Source organism: Pangasianodon hypophthalmus, chromosome 8 (assembly GCF_027358585.1).
Source record: "Pangasianodon hypophthalmus isolate fPanHyp1 chromosome 8, fPanHyp1.pri, whole genome shotgun sequence".
Classification (NCBI taxonomy): Eukaryota; Metazoa; Chordata; class Actinopteri; order Siluriformes; family Pangasiidae; genus Pangasianodon; species Pangasianodon hypophthalmus.
The window spans coordinates 19477029-19497615 of NC_069717.1; the positions used below are offsets into that span (position 1 = coordinate 19477029).

The 20587-nt window shown below is 39.3% G+C and overlaps 2 protein-coding genes across 6 annotated transcripts in view; both read right to left on the reverse strand.

The window, feature by feature from the left end:
* The window catches only part of LOC113533276 (cyclin-dependent kinase 17-like), a 48130-nt gene extending 44863 nt beyond the window's left edge, over positions 1-3267 (reverse strand). For 3 of the 4 annotated variants that reach the window (XM_053236076.1, XM_053236075.1, XM_053236077.1), the window contains exon 1: positions 746-3267. The gene's annotated coding sequence lies outside the window, so the exon portion shown is untranslated. The remainder of the gene's footprint in view (positions 1-745) is intronic. The other variant, XM_053236074.1, reaches the window with a different exon arrangement.
* Positions 3268-3991: 724 nt separating this feature from the next.
* On the reverse strand, positions 3992-20238 carry aaas (achalasia, adrenocortical insufficiency, alacrimia). 2 transcript variants are annotated; one of them, XM_026925317.3, is made up of 17 exons: positions 20117-20238; positions 19010-19135; positions 16533-16660; positions 16252-16307; positions 16058-16149; positions 15727-15773; positions 15369-15467; positions 13460-13603; positions 12889-13009; positions 12562-12686; positions 11627-11687; positions 9336-9426; positions 7797-7869; positions 7646-7713; positions 6891-6972; positions 6446-6530; positions 3992-4263 (listed from the first exon to the last, which is right to left on the reverse strand). In XM_026925317.3, the coding sequence occupies exons 2-17, from the start codon at positions 19118-19120 to the stop codon at positions 4114-4116; spliced, it is 1533 nt and encodes a 510-aa protein (XP_026781118.1). In that variant the 5' UTR covers positions 19121-19135; positions 20117-20238; the 3' UTR covers positions 3992-4113. The 2 variants fall into 2 exon arrangements, with proteins under 2 accessions (XP_026781118.1, XP_026781119.1); XM_026925318.3 differs by lacking the exon at positions 20117-20238 and adding an exon at positions 19915-20048.
* Positions 20239-20587: the final 349 nt, after the last annotated feature.

A 20587-nucleotide genomic window follows, 5' to 3' on the forward strand; every position in this document is an offset into this window, starting at 1 on the left:
GTTAGAGCCTCGTTGCACTATCAGTGCGCACCGGTCAGGCTTTGCATTTCAATTAAGTGGTGGTTTCGGGGGCATGGAACGAGACAAAGCGCGTTCATTTTCTGCTCAACACACGCGGAATTAAGTTTCCCTCATAACACTGCGTCTTTGTTGCCTGTAACAAAACCAGAAACGAAACTGCTTAACAGAGATAATTAGCCTGCTTGCTCTGTCCATAGACACATCATGTTAGCTGGCTAGTTAGCTAACTAGCTTATTTCCCCACAGCTAGTTATGATACTTAGTAGATTCTGTTGGTCGAAAAAAAAAAAAAACAACAAACGTTTTTCATTTGTTCAGATACGTAATTCGTCTTCCCATTACCTGGTTAGCTAACAACCGAGGCATGGGCTTGGGGAAAGCTCATTGAGACAACTAGCTAGTTAGCATCTTTGTTGTTGTTAGCTTGCTAGCTGAAGTTAGCCAGCAGTAGCAGAATAGTTTAGGAGCTCATTAGTAGCCAGCAGGGTTTAGCCACTAAGTGTAAAAGATTCAGGAATAAATGCTGTTGTGGTTATTTATTTATATATTTTTAGGAATATATGTATATATATATATATAACAAACACCGCTGTATGGTGTGGAATAAAATAACTCCAACAGAGAAATAGTGCATATTGGACATGTGTGCTGGTTGGTATGTTAAGTGTTTAGAGAAAAGAAGTGAGTGGTGATGAAATAGAGAGTCAGTATGGAGTGTTTGTACCTGTGCTGAAATCCAGGGGTGATCTACACTCCAGCCGCAGTGTCCCAGCGTCCTGAGCCACTACTCAACTCACTGCGTCAACTTCGCGTTTAAAAGGAATAAAAGAAAGAAAGACATGAATACCATGCAATAGCCAAGGTATCACCCTCTTTCAACACTGGAGGTTTCACTCAGAGCCCTCATGCACTTCCTCTCCCACTACTACACCAGCACATCCTCATCCTCACCCTCGTCCTTGACCATGGGGGGATGCCCGAACACTGAGCTCTCTCTCTCTCTCTCTCACACACACACACACACACACATACACACACTCACTCTAACACACTCGCACACACACACAGACAGAGAGAGAGCAGCCGGAGCAGGCTACACTCACCATCCCGGAAAACACTGCAAGGGGTGTGTGAGAGGAGAAAACAATGCCATCCACAAAACACAAACCATCATCAACATATGGAATTTTTACAGAAAAGATTTCAGTTTGAGCTTGTGCCTTCAGAATCTTTGTGCCTGCTGTTCTTCCTTCAGGAACCTTGTGCCTGCTGTTCTTCCTTCAGGAACCTTGTGCCTGTTGTTGTGCCTTCAGGAACCTTGTGCCTGTTGTTGTGCCTTCAGGAACCTTGTGCCTGTTGTTGTGCCTTCAGGAACCTTGTGCCTTCAGGATCCTTGTGACTGTTCTGCCTTCAGGAACCCTGTGCCTTTAGGATCCTTGTGCCTTTAGGATCCTTGTGCCTTTAGGATCCTTGTATCTTCTGTTCTTCCTTCAGGAACCCTGTGCCTTCAGAAAACTTGTGCCTTTAGGATCCTTGTATCTTCTGTTCTTCTTTCAGGAAAATTGTGCCTTCAGGATCCTTGTGCTTTCTGTTCTTCCTTCAGGAACTTTGTGCCTTTAGGATCCTTGTATCTTCTGTTCTTCCTTCAGGAACATTGTGCCTTCAGGATCCTTGTGCTTTCTGTTCTTCCTTCAGGAACCTTGTGCCTTCAGGATCCTTGTGACTTCTGTTCTGCCTTCAGGAACCCTGTGCCTTCAGGAATCTTGTGCCTTCAGAAACCTTGTGCCTTTAGGATCCTTGTATCTTCTGTTCTTCCTTCAGGAACATTGTGCCTTCAGGATCCTTGTGCTTTCTGTTCTTCCTTCAGGAACATTGTGCCTTCAGGATCCTTGTGCTTTCTGTTCTTCCTTCAGGAACTTTGTGCCTTCAGGATCCTTGTGCTTTCTGTTCTTAATTTCAGGATCCTTGTGCTTTCAGGATCAGACTTCTGTTCTGCCTTCAGGAACCCTGTGCCTTCAGAAATCTTGTGCCTTCAGAAACCTTGTGCCTTTAGGATCCTTCTGTCTTCTGTTCTTCCTTCATGATCCTTGTGCCTTTAGGATCCTTGTGTCTTCTGTTCTTCCTTCATAATCCTTGTGCCTTCTGTTCTTCCTTCAGGAACCTTGTGCCTTCTGTTCTTCCTTCAGGAACCTTGTGCCTTCAGGATCCTTGTGCTTTCTGTTCTTCCTTCAGGAACCTTGTGCCTTCAGGATCCTTGTGTCTTCTGTTCTTCCTTCAGGAACCTTGTGCCTACAGGATCCTTGTGCTTTCTGTTCTTCCTTCAGGAACCTTGTGCCTTCAGGATCCTTGTGTCTTCTGTTCTTCCTTCAGGAACCTTGTGCCTACAGGATCCTTGTGCCTACAGGATCCTTGTGCTTTCTGTTCTTCCTTTCCTGAAACACTTGAACACCTTTTTTATTACTGTGATTTTACCTCTAAATATTATAGATCTATAAAATGTTATAGATCTATAATCTATAACTGGCTGCCAGTGAAAATTAATAACAATCTTCCCTTAGTTTTTCAAGATTTTCATTTTCAAGGTTAATTTGAATCCTCCAATTTCTTACCTAGTGGTCAACATGGTCATTTTGTTGGGTAAATTTCACATTCAAACATGTAAATAGAAGAAATATAAACCTCCCTTTACTTTATTTCTTTGTGATTTTGTGGAAACATTGCTGAGTTTCACATACTTAGCATTTTTGTTTGAGTCCAGTTCATCTCAAGTCTTGCTCCTTGTTTTTTTTTTTTTTGTTTGTTTGTTTTTGTTTTTTCTGGTAATTGTGTCTTAAGATGTTGGGATGTTCCCTGTCTTGTGATGTAAATGTGTAATAAAGTGGGGAAAATAATAATAATAATAATAAAAAAAAAACTCCAACATTTCACTTTTTTTCTCTCAGTGTAGCCAAACAGCAGGTTTGATGAAATATGTTAGCATTTCACAGCATCAATTTTTTCAGCTATTGTAAACTAGTTGTGTGATCATTTCCTGTTTTTGGTGCTCGTCCTCATCATCATCTACAAATAAACTTCTGTCTTACATGAACTCAGCTGACTCTAAATGACTGACTTATTTCAGGATCTTGCACACTTTTATTCTTGAGTGAAATGCAATAATAATAATAATAATAATAATAATAATAATTAAAATGCAGGTTGCTGATTATTATTATTATCATCCAAGTCTTAACTAATTACAGCACAACCTTCTGATCTTCCCATGCATGATTGCTTGGCTGCTGTAGTTTTCAGGCCATTATCTTGTGTAAAGTGCTCCATGTGTCTGGAGGTATTTTTGCAAGTCATTGTACTGCTTCTTCTTTAGGCACATTAGTAACAGAGGAGTCAGCCAGGAGTACAGCTCACATTACTCTTTCTCCACACTTTACAAGATACAATATTTCAATATGTGATTAGTCTTCTTAAAATGTTCTGCCTTACTCAACTGCAAAAAGCTTGAAACATGCAACTACTGGTGACCTTTGTAGCCAGAAGCAAAAAAGATGCCATGGCTGAATCATGTAATTAACTGGAGGTGCCATTACATGTGTCAAATGAGTCATTTAAACATCCAACATTGTTCAGTTACATTATTCACTAGATTTAAGATTCTACATTTGTTAAAAAAATATGTGCATCTGTTCAGCGGAGGCTTATCATAGTCCCTTTCTACTGATGGATACAAAGTGTGCATAGCTTCACATGGGCTATAGACAAACAATTTATACCTATAAAGTGACCTATATGGTTGTTTTACATGATACCTGAAGTAGCCAATCATTTTCAGCTACGACTATCTAATAAATTGAAGTTAACTGGCGATGAAAATTAAATGCTGATAATTAAAATGATGTTAAATGAATAAAATGTTTGGGGGAAAAAAAAATCTAAAAACTGAATTTCTAAGGAAAAATGTGTCACATTCCAATGGAATGAGAAAATCTACATTTATTATTTTATGCAAAATGAATTGTAATTCTGAGTATATTTTGAAATATGTAAGTATGTAAAGTAAGTAGCACTGATTGAAGCCTAAAAGCACAAAGGGGTTCACGACATTTGTTCGGTGTAGAGGGTGTGTGTATTGTAATCTTCTGTCTTGCTGGTGAAGTGGGGAAGTGGAGGGCTTCCAGTTGAACATGGCATCCCCACACCAACAAAGTAGAAAGGCACATGAGAGATTCGCCCATTTGACCAGCACTGCAAACAGAAATGATTATGGTTATCAGCATAATTCATAGCTGAAATGAAGCAATTCAGGCAGTTCAAAATAAATTCCCCCAAAGTTTTAGATAGACTGACTGAGATTAGTCATTTCCCCACACACACACTTTTTTTTTTTTTTTTTTTTTTTTTAAGACATGCATTTAAAAAAAAAAAAAAAAAAAAAGTGATTGTGAAACTTCAGGTTGCAGTTTCCTGCAATTATCGATCTACTATCTCACATAACCATTTTCCGCTGCCAAAGTGCCAGTGCTGAATCAGCGATCAGCAGATGCTTTTAAAACTGACCTGCGTTTCCACCGCGCTGAACCGTTACACAGATGTCTAATGCATGGCGTAAAAATATTAACCGAGGATGGCTTTATAGTCTTTAGAGTCTACTCTAATACTAAAAACTTTATTTTAAAAGGACTTTTTTTATTTGCCTGCAAATCTTATATAACTATCAATTTTCATAATAATAAATACTAACTGTTTAATAAGAAATTACTTTAATTTGGGTTTTTTTAAATACCAAGTCAGCTCAATTCACATTACAGTTTTTGTGAGAAACTTTAAATTTCATTAATACAAAGTTTTCCATACATACGAGCTAACATACAACTGCACATCTAAGCTTGTGTAATACAATATCACTATGATTCTATGTTTCCACGATATCTAGTGACATTTATTGCTGATTATATTACATACACACATTTTATATACACTCACTGTCCACTTTATTAGGAACACCCATACATTCATGCAGTTATCTAATCAGCCAATCATGTGGCAGCAGCACAAAGCAAAAATCATGCAGTTACAGGTCAAGAGTTTCAGTTAATGTTCACATCAAACATCAGAATAAAGAAAAAGTGTGATCTCTGTAACTTTGATCATGGCATGGTTGTTGTTACCAGAAGTGCTGGTTTGAGTCTTTCAGAAACTGCTGATCAGGGAATTTTACACACAACAGTATCAAGAGTTTACACAGAATGGGGCAAAAAACTGTTGATAAGAGAGGTCAGAGGAAAACAGCCAGATTGGTTCAAGCTGCCAGGAAGGATATAGTAACCCAAATAATCATTCTTTACAACCGTGGTGAGCAGAAAAGCATCTCAGCATGCACAAAACATCAAACCTTGAGGTGGATGCGAGGCTATCATGAGCACAGACTCACCCAAACTGGACAGGTGAAGACTGGAAAAAGACCAGGTGATTTTTTTCCCCCTAATCTTCAGCTGTCCAGTTTGGGTGAGCCTGTGCTCATGATAGCCTCAGATTCCTGTTCTTGGCTGACAGGAGTGGAACCCAATGAGGTCTTCTACTGTTGTAGCCATCCACTACAAGGTTTGTTGTTTTGTGCATGATGAGATGCTTTTCTGCTCACCACGGTTGTAAAGAGTGATTATATGAGTTACTATATCCTTCCTGGTAGCTCGAACCAATCTGACCATTTTCCTCTGATCTCTCTTATCAACAAGGCGTTTCAGCCTGCAGACCCTCCACTCACAGGATGTTTTTTGTTATACACCTCATTCTGTGTAAACTCTAGAGACTGTTGTGTGTGAAAGTCCCAGGAGATCAGCAGTTTCTGAAATACTCAAACCAGCCCATCTGGCACCAACAATCATGCCACGGTTAAAATAACAGAGATCATGTTTTTCTCCATTCTGATGTTTCATGTGAACAATAATTGAAGCTCTAGACTTCTGCATGACTATCTGCATGATTGCAGTGTGCTGATTGGAAAATGGTTAGAACAGATCTTGCATTTTTCATCCGAAAGAGAAAAAACGACGAAGATTTTGACCCAAAATGATTAAACAGGCCTACAACGAAGTGTCAGATTTGACACTTTACAAATGGTTAATGGTGATGATAATTAGAAAGTGATTAATTACGCTGGGAGGTTTTGACTGGTACTCTCCCACTCTTTCATGCGATCTGAGTAGCATCAACATCAGCCATGGGAATGTTATACAACTGATTTCTAAAAGGATTACACCAAAATGAATCATCAAATCACCTAACATGCTCATTTTTCTCTTTTTTTTAGGCTAATGGTTTTTGGCGATTAAATTGTTTATCGTGATATTTTAAAAGGGGAAAACTGTGATCAGGGAAAAATCAATATCACACAAGCCTATAATCAGCATATTATAAAAACACTCACCACAGTGAGCAGTGCACCATGCTGAAAATGAGGCTGGAACTGCATCAGTCTAGGCTCTGCTCCGGCCTCCCCTTTCACAAAACCACTAAAATAGAGTGCAAAATAGCCACGTAAACACATATTACACATAAATATATGATCTTCAAGGCTGTTAATTCTACTTCAACCAATATACAGCGCAATCATAGTTTTAATTCATCAAATAAAGTTAGACAAAATTAAGTTAGACTGGTTAAGCAAAAATATAAATTTGTACATTCCTAGCACTATTTAATTTAACACTATCCAATTTAAACCTGCAGAAAACATATATCATTATTTATTTATTCATTAAATTATATATACATTACAGCCTAAAATACTGTGAATTCGTAAGTTTTTCACACACACTAATATATATATATATAATAAATGTGGTCTTTTTTCACTGAATCATGATACTCACCATGGAAGTAACTCAAAGATGGGGCTGGAGCGTGTTTTAAATACAGCAATGATGGCAGAATGATTGGAGGATTCTGCCTTTCCTGTTAAAGAAAATTAAGAAAAGAGACTATTAAAGTATATTTGATATATTTGTTGCATACATTTACATTTTTTATTAGTTACTGCCAACTGGATTCACTAGCATTTACTAAAAGGATTTATTTTCTCTGAAAGCTTGGAAATACAAAACCACAATTTTCAGTCACTGACACACAAAAAGGGTCACGGCAGCTTCCCTAAGAAGTAGAAAATCCTCATGACTGAAACTATCAGTATGATAAGGTGAGAGGTGACAGTGTATTAGAAATAAATGAGTTGCACATCACCACAATGCACATAATGCAGGCAGACAACAGAGAAAATGTATTAATACCCTAACCCCTGCTAGACAACAGCATGTGGCCATGTTTGACTATGTTGAAGTAAATATAATTTAATGACTAGCATCTTACTGTCTGGAGTCAGTGTTACAGATTCACTGATAATTCTCAGGATACTACATTTAATAAATGTAATTAGAAAATGGTAAAATCATTCATATTATATACACTTTTTTGACAATTGAAATGAAAAGGAAACATACATATTTTAATCATGTATTTTTTTTTTTTTTTTAAATATGGTTCACATTTTAACCTGGATGGTTTTGCATTGTGATGGACACACTGTGGCACTGCTGCACTAAATAAATTACCAAAGGCTTTTTTCTTCTACCTTTCAGAAGCACAGCCAGCCTCTCTCCAGTGGGATCCCAGGCAAGAGACTGAACCTCTCCTCCAACTCTGCATGGGATTTCAGTAAAGTGTTAATGCAAAAATTGGAATAATGCACATTACATCTCTGGATTCATAAAAACACAACTTACATGAGGTCACCGTCAGGCCCGCTGAAGGAAGTCTCAGAGAGATCAGCCACCACTGCAGCAGACTTGGGTCCTCCTGAAACCAGTGATATTTATTAGTCCATTAGCAATGGACTCTAATCATTATACACCTCAGAACATATTTTTCCAGCATGCTTGAAAGGATCAGATACAAGTCTTCTAGTGTGAGTGTTAAGAACGCCAATGGAGAATGCAAGAGAAAACTTTCAACGGATGAGGCACGAGCAACCAGAACATTTAGGGGAATGAGCGGGCTGATCAGAGCTCTGAATGCTGAACCACCAGTGTCTCCACCTTCATGATTCTCCACTGTAGAATCAACAACTACAACAAGTTGCTCAGGCTTCAGTTGGTCAAGTCACGTGATTCAGTTCTGATTTATTCTTGTTTATATAAGTTTATTGCTATATCAGCTTCAATGGCTATTTCATGGCAAATACAGGTATTAGTCAAACATTCAACAAAATTCATCTTAAAAAATCAGACATTTCTGTACAACATGATGACTCTATAAAAGATTTTTAAATTTATTTGTGATTAAAAAAAATTGTAATAGTTTTCCTGGGTCCATCTTACAAAACAAGTCTTTCAAAGTTTGTCTTGATAAAAGGCGCTGTCTCATGACATTAAAAATAGGGCAGACCAAAAAAATGTGCTTCACGATCAAGAGACTGTTACAACATTGGCATTTTGGTGGTTCTTCACCCTTCAACAAATACCCATGGGTCAGTCTGGTGTGGCCTATGCAGCACCTTGTGTACACCACTTGATCGTGTCTAGTTTTAAAAGGGAACGTGCGTATTTTTTCAGCTACAGGGTTTATTTCAGATACTTTGTTATTTATTCTTGTGACACCATGGAATTCAGGGCTCTTCTGTGACAAGGAACCCTTCAGTTGAACAATCCTGTAACGTATGAGCCTGGTCTGCACTTGTGTGTAGTGTGCTGACCGCCATGTCAAGACACATGACCAAGAACTGCCTACAGTTGGGAATCTTGAAAAAGTTTTTTTTTTTTTTTTTTCCTCTCTCCAGTCTTCAACTGTCCAGTTAAGGATGGCTATGTGCCCACTGTAGCCTCTTTAGACTTAGATTTAGATTCTGGTTCTTGGCTGACAGGAGTGGAACCAGATGTAGTCTGCTGTTGTAGCATATCCACCTCAAGGTTTAGATGTGCTGTGCATTCTGATATGCTTTTCTGCTCACCACATTTATAAAGAGTGGTTATTTGAGTTACCAGAGCCTCCCAGTCAGCTCAAACCAGTCTGGCCATACTCCTATGAAGTCTCTTACAACAAGGTTTAAGAGTACCTGTATCTGTACGATTTTATGCATTGTGCTGCTGCCATCTGATTGGCTGCCTAGATAATTGCATGAATGCGCAGGTGTACAGTTGTTACTAATAACGCTGTTGGTGGCTGTATATTTAAAGTGGTGTGGGTGGGGGAAAAAGTTTCCAAAAAGTTGTGAGTGTAGTAGTATAGACGATTGTAGAAAAGAAAAGCACACTAGGATTTATTACCTGCCATGTCTGAAAAAGTGAGTGCGTAGATCACCGTTTCTCCCTGAACGCAGAACAACAATCGACTTCCATCAGGACTCCAGCACCCTGACTGGGGTTAAATAAACAGACACAACAAGCTGTTCTGTGAAATGTCTCTCCAAGCAGATATTGAAGACTTGCCTAACTGGACTGACAGAGTTAAGACCATAATGCTATCAAATTGTATATTTTTGGCATGATTAGCTAATTGTAAACAGAACAACAATACCATGCAGGTAGCATGGCCCGATGAGACACCAATTAAAACCTGGGCCAACATTGCAATTTAAGAGTAGTTAAATGACGGAAAGAGCTTAGTGTTGTATTCTTAAGTAAATAGTTTGGTTTTACTGTGAATGGCAACCATTAGACCCTAATCATTCAGCTTTTCAGATGAATACTGTCTTAAAAGAATGTCTATATACTTCTGGTAATTTAACGTGAACCAGAGCTCTCTATTTTAATTTAACGAGAGTCAGGTAAATATGAATCCTATGTTTCATGAATGAATATCAACAGGGATTGACTGATGTGCTAGTAGTAATTTCATAAATGGAATTTAAAAAAAAAAAATCATAAAAAAAAAGAAAAAGTTGCTGATTTCATACATGAAAGTCACCTAAATGACGTGTCAAACTCAAAGGCTCGGATCAATCGGCCAGTGTGAACTTGCAAAAAAATAAATAAATAAACAACAACATGGAAACAAGCCAAAGTACCTACTACAATTTTCACACTATCTAGCACAGCAGACCTGTAGAGCAGCAGCTGCATACACTACTATACAGCGTACGCAGACTCGTACCTCACAGTGCTGAAACACGGGTTAAAATCATCGCCTATCTGCTGTGTGTGATGCAAATCAGACCCCTGTAGATACCCCTGCAGATACACTGTTCTTTCTTAAATCTCTGTCTTAATGTTATGTATTTGATATTTGGGAAAAAGATATAACCTATATTAGGGGTTGCATGACTACTACAATATAGTCAACCAATAGGTAATTCCAAAAAAGTATCTAAAGCAATAACTGATGAGTGCAGTATACTTCATACAAAGTGGAAACACCACATTAAAACAAAAAAGAAAAAAAAAAAATCTCAGCATAGCCTTACACAATTTGAATATATAAATTTTTTTAACACCATCAATTGCTATTTAGGACTGCGAGGCTCGGGAGTCCTCTGTACTACCAAGTCTTTGCAGGATTAGGACTGGTTTTTAACAGTAAAATGCATTGTTAATGACTCTTGGTTAGAGAAAATTAGGATCCTTTATACTAGGACCTCACAGATACAGGGTTAGAGGTCCAGTCCTGTGCTCAGGTTAATGTCTGTGTGGAGTTACACATGTTCTTCCTGGGTCTGCATGGATTTCCTGAGAGTTTCTGCCACCTCCCAAAACCATGCCAGGAGATGAACTGGCTTCTCTAAGCGTGAAGCAGTGTGTGCATGTGTGTGCAGAACCCTGACCAGGACAAAGGGGTTACTGAAGACGAATGAATAGAGGAATATTAGGACTAGCAAACCCATTTTTTTTTAAAAAGAGTGTCAATCAGCGACTTATTCTTTGTGAATATGGCTCCTGCTACGCACACATGCTTGCCTAATATTTGCTCCAGTACTTGTCCTACTTGAGATGCTTTTTTTTTTTTTTTTTTTTTTTTCAACCCGATCTATAGCATAAGAGGAATTCCTATGGCCAAGAATATCCCCCTACAAAACCTGTTTACTGAACACTTACCACCATAGAAGACTAGGGTCAGTTGTTGGGGGCAATCAATACACATTTATGCAAAACATTTCAAATATTTTCATGATTTCAACAAAACATGTAAAATGTCTAAAATCTGTCCTTTCAGAGCATTTTGTTTTTAGAGGGAAGAATCTGTTATGCAATACCACAGTAATTTATCTGGGTCTGATCACACTTGATTACTATAAAACCACAGTTAACTATACATTATTGTCTTTTAGTGCTGGAACGTTGGATAAAACTGCATAAGAACAGATTTTATAATAATTATCGCATGTCTACATCATCCAAACATTTCTGTGGGTCTGTAGTCGTTGTAGTTTTCACGTTATATAAGTGCGTATTTTCAACTTTTGTTTTGATTTTCCTCAGAAGAGGAATAAATATACTGTATATTTGTAAATAAATAGTCAATTAAAAAAAACAGGCAGATTATATCACTTGATCATGCTGTACAAAGTAACATACAATGGAAACAATTAAATCATTTATTACTGCATTATGCAATATCTCACCTGACAGCGCCCTTTCAGACAAGGCCACCGTTCACAGGTCCACATCTTTGTCTCCCACACCCTGCAGGGGTGCAAACACACACACACACACACACACCTCTGTAAATTATTCACAAAGTCCAATTTTACAGACATTCAAAGCCAAATGTTTCAAAGAGACAGTAAATGTAATAATGAAAAGCCATCTGTAATATTTCAACAATCCATTTATTCTGTATTGAAATAACAGCAAACTTAATATTTATTAAAATATTTTTACAACAGAATGAAAGCTTTGCTTTTGTTGCTATGGTGAACAACTTCTAATCTGAATGAATGAATGAACGAATGTAAGAACGGCTAACCAGCAGAGGAGGCAAGGTGTTGGAATGCCACGAGTAAAATGAATTTATCGTTATTTAACCATTAATTTTGTCACTACCTGTTTTATTTGTGCAAAAAAAAAATGCATCTAACAGCAAAATACCACTGTAATGTTCTAAGCAATTTAAATTTCAAATTGTGACAGATCTACTGTGATGTGAGGAACTACTTAAAAGAAGACTTAAAATAGTTAATAAAGAGTAAAAAGTTGTTTCTCTAGTTAAAAAAAAGCTGACTTGTATTCATAACTTATGCTCTCCACCAATGTTACTGCAGTCCTGGTTTCTAGGTCACCTCAAAATCAAGAACAGTGAACCTTTAATCATGCCCTATTTCATGGACCATGACTCACTTGCAAATTAATGCAACAGTCCAGAAATTCCAAACTGCAAAAAAAAAAAAAAAAAAAAAAAAAAAAAACCCACAGCTAAACATGAGCAATCTTAATCATGCATGTCACCCTTGAAAGCAGGTTTAGAAAAGAAAAAAAAAAAAAACACACAGAAGACATGAAACTGGGCGGTTTAAGATATTTCTGTAACATCCTTGTCAATCGTGATACGTGTGCATACCTGAATAGAGCAGATGGAGTGGCTGCCAATAGTCGGCTGCCATCTGGCGACCATGACAGATTTGTGACTCCTCCACCTCCTACACGCTGCAGAGGAACGCAGATTTCTGCAGCAACATTCCATACCTGAATAACACACAACACAAAATACAGCTGTGCATGGGTCTGTAACTGCTGGGGAAAAAAAAGACCTAAATAAGCATAATTACATAATTGGATAAAACATTGTCTAAATCTTTTGAATGTTGTATATTGTATACAATATCTCATGCACTATGAAATTTATTTTGGTAAGAAATCAAATACTAAAAAAAATACTGACACGTACTATCATGGAAGTGTCCACAGGAGATGCAGACACTAGTAGAGAACCAGAAGGGGACCAAGCAATGGAAGTAACTGGAGAGTGACCAGGATGAGACAATACCTGAGCACAACCAGAAGAGGGCCTGTGTGTATGTGAATGAGTGTGTGTGTGTGTGTGTGTGTGTGTGTGTGTGTGTGTGTGTGTGTGTGTGTGTGTGTGAGAGAGAGAGAGAGAGAGAGAGATTTTTCTTAACCAAGTTCGTCAGAATATTTGGAAGCATTAACATAGTTGTGATTTCTACAATGATGAGTCATAGTACTGTAAATTACCTTTCATTTGTGAATATTTTTATATTTTTAAAAATAAGCCAAAAGTTAGCTTACGCACTAGGATACATCATATACATGACATTACAGAAGGCCATGCAATACAGAATAGAATCAAGTCCATTTGTGCTCCTGATATCACAAATAAATCCAGTGCTGTGCTCCCTCATAATAATAATAAAAAATGGCACTGTGTGTATGTGTATGTGTGTGTGTGTATGTGTGTGTGTGTGTGTGTATGTGTGTGTGTAAGAATCTGGCAGTACCGTGTAGAGAGCGAGTTCGGGTCCACGTGCCAAATGAGCAGACAGGTGTGGCAGGCCACGGCCAGTGTTGACGCACACAGAGGCTTCCACTGCATAGCACTCACACTCCTCTGCAGTCTATGCTTCAGAGTCGGAGTTATTGCACTGACAGCAGAGGAAAAGTGCAAGATAAATACTACACAAACGATGATATTTGACACTCACCATTTCAGATTCAAACTGGTTTATCACCTGTGAAGACTGGGTGGATATTACAGTTTACCCACTATTCGCAATTAAATTTAAGAGTAGGAGGGGGATAAGAGTGTTTTAAATACATAAATCTTCGTACTTCATTGCTCGCCATCAGATTCTTGAGACTTGTTTGGTGAACCAGTTACCGTAAGCCTAGATTTTTCTTGTAGTTGATATTAGACAGTGTTAGTACCAACCAAGACAAATATGTTGGGTGCCACAAGGGCCTAATGCGAAGATGAAACAATTTTTTTTATTTCCCACTAAAACTTTTATTTGTATCAATTTCCTACTTAAAGAATATTTAGCCCATTTATTGAAGTTTAGCCAAAAATGTTAATACAGGGTCTTGAAAACTGCAGTTTTGGAGATGAACAGATACTCAACACAGGCATTACAGTGATACTTCCATTTTACTACTTACTAAATAGAAATAAAAATTTACCCTTGTGGTTTTATGTGGTTAGGTTCCTGTATAACTGGGAGGGTGGTAAACAAATGGACACCTTCCTGTATTCTTGTGCATGCATGCGGACACAAATAGTGTCACACAGTGACATATAATGGAGTCTTTGCAATAAATAGCACTGTCCTCACAGTCCTTAGTTGGAGAGTCATTCCGAGGGGCCAAACCCACAGGCACAGACGACCTGGCAGTGTGCACCAAATCTGTCAATTTCTGACAGAAGATTTGCTCAGGGAGGAAGCCACCAGGGTGTTCCAACCACCAGCAGACATGAGCAGATGCAGTGATAGAGGAGGAAAACGAATAATAGATGGTAAGGCCAGCTGTGGTCCAGTGCATCCTGTCCCAGCGTGCTGTCCAGCTTTGCAAAGTGTTGACCTGGCATTGGCAAAGAGATCCACCTGCACCTCAGTTAACTTTTCCCAGAACCAGGCTTCGGGATACACACGCCACTCACCTGGGCATATGGTCTGTCTCAGACCATGCTAGGTGAGGCCAGCCTCGCACTTACACAAGTATTCTGATGGCTATCAGGGAGACAAGGCCATCTGCATACCACCCAAAGAATTCTAGCAAGACATAGCCACAGGCCTGTAGTTGGCTAGACAGCAAGAGCTGTGGAATGCCTGGAGGAGACAACAGTCAGAGAAAAACGACTGGCACAGAGAGGCAAGTACCACATACTGAGCAAAGGGGACACACACTGCACGTTCATAGAGATGGAAAATACTGCGTCACACATGCACAAGCACATGCAAGAAGGTATCCAGGTGATTTTTACTGCCCCTGCCGGTTAGGATGGGTTAAATAGAACCAGTTTTCTCCGTAAAAACATTCTCCAGTACATCACCAGCTGTGATCACTGCAGTGATACTCATTGCACTTTCACCTCTCTGAACCCTTTCCAACCCTAGCTTGAAATTTCAGCACTTCTCCACTGAACAGTGTGGCTCAGTAATTAAATCCAAACTGAGGGATTATCAATTTCTACAATGTCTACAGAGGTCTAATGTATCATATCCAAACCTGCTGACATTAGGGTCACATTCTTTCCTGAAGTGTCTCTCCCTAGTTTGAGTGTTTTATCACTCACATCCTGACAATATATAAACATGTATATACAAACATAATATACATAACATAAAAAACCGGAAACATTTCCAGCAATTGTTTTACATAATGGCTACGATGTTTGTGTACTTGGTGTACCTCCGAGAGTTGTAGATCTTGATGGAGTCATCCAGGAGGGCTACTGCAAACTTGTCTGTGTGAGGATGCCATGCAAAGCTTCGGATAGCGCTATCAGACCTAAGAAACGCACAAAGAACTTTATTTGTACATAAACCCTAAGGCAAATATACAATCTCAAAATTAAATACAGTAAGCGAATGAGGTCAACCTTCAGTTGTGTACATCAGTGTACTCTTAAGAGGTACAATAAAATTTATAATTGTCTTACCAGCAAAAAGACACTAACAAACAAATAATTTAAATGCCACTACAAAAATGTATTTGGTCAAAAAAAATGTACTTAAAAACGTGTGTATGAAGTCATTTAAATACTCACCAACTCAGTACCTGTGAAAATTCAGCGACCATATCCTCACCACTTAACTGGTAAAGATAACAGTAATCAAATTAGCTTTGCAGTTGTAAGAAATAAAAGGCAGACAAAGTGTCTGGATATCAAAAAATAATGAATGATTTGGAGGCAATGAAAAAAAATGAAGTACAGCTTATCTCACTTATATAACTGTTCACTTATATAATCTCTTAAAGAGATTTTGTACAATTTCAACAAACCTGTGCTACCAATACATCAAGATATAAACCAACAGACTGAAAAAAGGAAAACAATATCCAATTAATGTCCGAGTTACGGATGAAGCACTGCCCACCGTCAGATGTGGAAACAGAGAACAATGAAATGAAGACATCCATCGCAGAAGAGCCAAAACACATCCGGAACTCAACGTCAGCCACTTGGGTACTGTGGAAAACACAACAACTTCGATATATTCAGTCTGATACATGAGAACAGGACTCGACATCAAAATAGATTAGTCAGACCATACAGCAATAAATCACACACCTTCTTCAGAACTGTTAGTGATTTCATCTAATAGACCAGTAAGACCAGCGTCACGCCTACAAAGGAAGTCGGAGAACGTAAGCAATGTCTTGGAGCTCAGAGCTGCTTACTGCTCGAAATCAGTATATTTATTATGAAATAAAACAGGAATATAGACACTTACTAGCTGCTACCTTGTCAAAACATTACCTATATTCATTAGCCATTAAATCTGCATTGCTGTCTGCTATTTATGAAATTCCTGGATGAGGTGTTGTGTGTATATGTGAGTGCATGTGTACCAGGCTCCAGCACTTCTCATCCACAAAGTATCTCTGTGATCCAGGAAGGCTGCTTTGCTGCTGCTCTCTGGGCGACTGTGTGGTTTCAGAGTTTCCCTTGGAAAATGAAGGCTAGGAGGAGTCCAGTGCTAAAACAGATCAATAGATATTTTGTCAAAAAGTTATTTTAAACGGATGTTGTCATAACAAAAAAGAGCAGTTAACAGACTGTTAAGACTAGGCTGGTTCTTATTGTGTCAGTAGATCACGTGCACACTGAATGGAAGGCGAGTTCAAAGCACTTAGTCCAGGTGGAGTGTGACCTTTAGTGATTCATCTGCCTCCTGAAGAAGGCCTGCATGCTGCTGGTTACGGTCTTGATCCTGACTTGTTGCACAACTCCTCTCCTGTCTGGAACTGCCTCAATGGTTTATCAACAGTTGATCCAGCTTTAGATCCACTCATTTTAAAAATACAGAAAAATGCTCATCACAATGCCATACAATCTAACAAAGCCAGCATCAACGGCCACAGCAATCGCAACAAGGACACAGACTTTAACATCCAATGCGGAAGCCATCACTCACTCACACACACACCATACAGGTGCTATCCAAGCTCCAAACACAGCCACCATAGAACCTCGAGCAACAGCAATCAACATGCTGAAACATTAACGCCCAGGCATGGACTCGCGATAGTATCCGATTCAAAAAGCAGATACACAGCCCAAAGCGTGGATTACACACTGCTGCTCTAACAGGCTGGTCTGGAGGGTGTAGAGTCAATTGATCCAAATTGATTCCAGCAAAAGGATCACTCATTTCATTCGATTCTTCTGTGTCTTGAGTGTTTGAGTGGACAAAACTTTTCTGCTGACAATAAAGATAACTACCTGGAGACTAAAAAATTTGGTAGTCGAGCTAAGTAGGAGAGCAAGGAGAAACTAACCTGCTCAGTGCACTGGCTGTCTATTAAAGATGCCCAATTCCACAGGTGCGTTTTACGTACAGGTAAGATACAAGCGTAATACGTAACATCTATACGATCAGCAGAAAATGAATGCTCTCCTCTCAGCCACTCTCTTTCCATTACCTAGCTCCCAGACGGGTAGCTGTATTTCCCAATACCACCACCAACACCACCACCACATGACTCCAAATTACCGTAAGTGAAAGTGTAGACGACACATGGCTCCTACAGGCACTGTTTCTGACTTCAGCCACCATCGCCTGCAGAGGATAAACTCACCTGGTACCCCAGGAGCTCAAGCCTCCTATTCACTCTGCTCACACCTAACACTCTGTAGACATTCAGTGCATTTTATTCCTCTTCATCAGATGTAAATCATCTCATGGACCTGGCTTGTAACAAACTCACGCACTCACTCACATTTATCAGGCTGAAGATTTTCCATAAAAGCCAGCTACTCTAATTGTAGTAGCCTCATTTGTGCTCCACCTCATTTCAATTCAGATCATAGTTGTTCAAATCCGGAGACACTGCTTTTGTGTGCTGTTTTTCTTTTAACAATTTCTGTGTTCATTTGCACATCATCTTGGTTAAAGCTCTATCTATGGCCAGGTTTGTCTCTCCTGGCAGAGGAAACATTTTTGTTTTTTTTAGCTGAAATATCCTGCAATTTAACAGAATTCTTAGTAATTCTTGAAATATCTTGGTAACTTAGCAGAATGATGCCATAAATATTCACAAGAGCCACAAAGCATCACTGATCCACTGTCATATTTTACAGGCTTATTTTCAGCCATATAGCACACTGCATAGTGTACATGCCATTATGTTTTGCCCTGTGTAGTGCATGTCTAGAGAGCAGGAATCCATTTGGGATTCAGCCTTTGGTGTGATGATCAGCATTACCAGAGAAACATCTGTAAAGAAGGTTGGTGTCATCTACTTTAACTTTGGCTATGATAGTGAAGTGAAGTGACATGTGGCCAAGTATGGTGATTCCCCATACTCGGAATTTGTGCTCTGTATTTAACCCATCCAAGTGCGCACACACACACACACACAGTAGTGAACACACTCACACCGTGAACACACACCCGGAGCAGTGGGCAGCCTTTTTTTTTTTTTTTTTGCTGCGGTGCCCGGGGAGACTAATGCTTCGATGCAGACTTAGATAAAGAATGCATTAAGAGCTCAGGATCACACTTTTGAAGCCTAAAATTGAACATGGGACAAACTGCTGCCTTGTGCGTTCACAAGGACTGCAAGGCCTCAAGTGTGCTATTTGGGATTGTGGTGCTTTACATCACAGACACTGTGTGTACTTGTTTACTATAAAACCTTCATAATGATCATAATCCCACTATCTGTTGTTACCCAGAAGAGTTCCATTCAATTCAATTCAATTGCTTAAATTTGATGATTTTCTAGACCCCTTTATCCACATTATTTTTTTAAAAAAAAAGAGCTTAGCGAAGAAAATCTAGCGATTTTTCTGGACAAACAGAGCATTAAGAGCATTGTCTTACCTGTTTCTCGTAGCACTCCGTCAAATTCCCCCACACGAGCTCGTTATTTGCCTCATATAAAGTAACCTGTCCGCTGAGCAGCGGCGGCGGGAAGAGCGTGAGAGAGCACATGATTCTCACACAGACCTGTAGAGAAGACAAACTAGTCTTATTACAGTCACACACAACTGTCACACACACGCACTGTTACACACAGCTACACACACCCATTATAATACACACTGTTACACACACAGTTACACACAATATTATACACACTATCACACACACTGATAATAGCCACTCTGTTACACAAACATTGTCACACACACTCACACTGTCTCAGTGTGTATTTTAACAGAACTGTTAAAATACACACTGAGACAGTCACACAACTGTTACACACACATTATAATACACAGTCTTACACACACGTTATTATACACATTCTCTTACACACCCATTGTTACATACACAGTTACACATACACATTATACACACTCTCTTACACACCCGCTGTTACACACACACATTATTATACACATTCTCTTACACACCCACTGTTACATACACAGTTACACATACACATTATACACACTCTCTTACACATCCACTGTTACACACACTGGTACATACACACATTATTATACACACTCTCTTACACACCCACTGTTACATACACAGTTACACATACACATTATACACACTCTCTTACACATCCACTGTTACACACACTGGTACATACACATTATTATACACACTCTCTTACACACCCACTGTTACACACACTCTAACCCCAGGAACAGAACTCATGTTTGTTTGTTAGCTAGTTGCTTTTGTTTTGTTAAACCTGCTCAGTGTACCGCTGCAGTGAACAGCTCAGCTACTGCAGGGTTTAATCTGAGTAACTGTATTCACTCACTCACTAGTGAACGTTATTAGCCGAACAGCTAGCTTCATGACGTGTTGCTAACTAGCTCCATTAGCCTGAAAATAGTCATACTAAAAGCTCAGGCGCTGAACCTAAATTTGTATGTGTTTCTATGAAGTAATAGTGTATGTTATTTTGTGTCTGAGGCAAGTATTATTAAAGGTTATTATAAATGAAGAACAAATAATCTGACAAACCACTTCAGCTGTGCTCCAGAAATCGCGCCATGCTCTTAACTACGGCACATCAGGAGGGACAAAAAGCAGTAGCGCGCAAAACGAACCGACACTGCCCTCTACAGGATGAACAAAGCTTCGCTTTCACTGCTTTGTCGAAAAGGGTCTGTACAAGACTACAAACCACGCCCACTACAGGGAACGCCCACTACAGGGAACGCCCACTACAAGGAACGCCCACTACATGGACCGTCTACTAGCAAATCACACTACACAATATTCCAACACCCACTATACAACACTCCCATGCCCACTCCCTCCCTTACCCTTACCCTAACCCTAACTCTGACCCTTACCCGTACCCTTACCCTGACCCTGACCCTGACCCTTACCCTGACCCTTACCCTGACCCTGACCCTGACCCTGACCCTGACCCTAACCCTAACTCTGACCCTTACCCTTACCCTTACCCTAACCCTAAAGAGGCAGTCA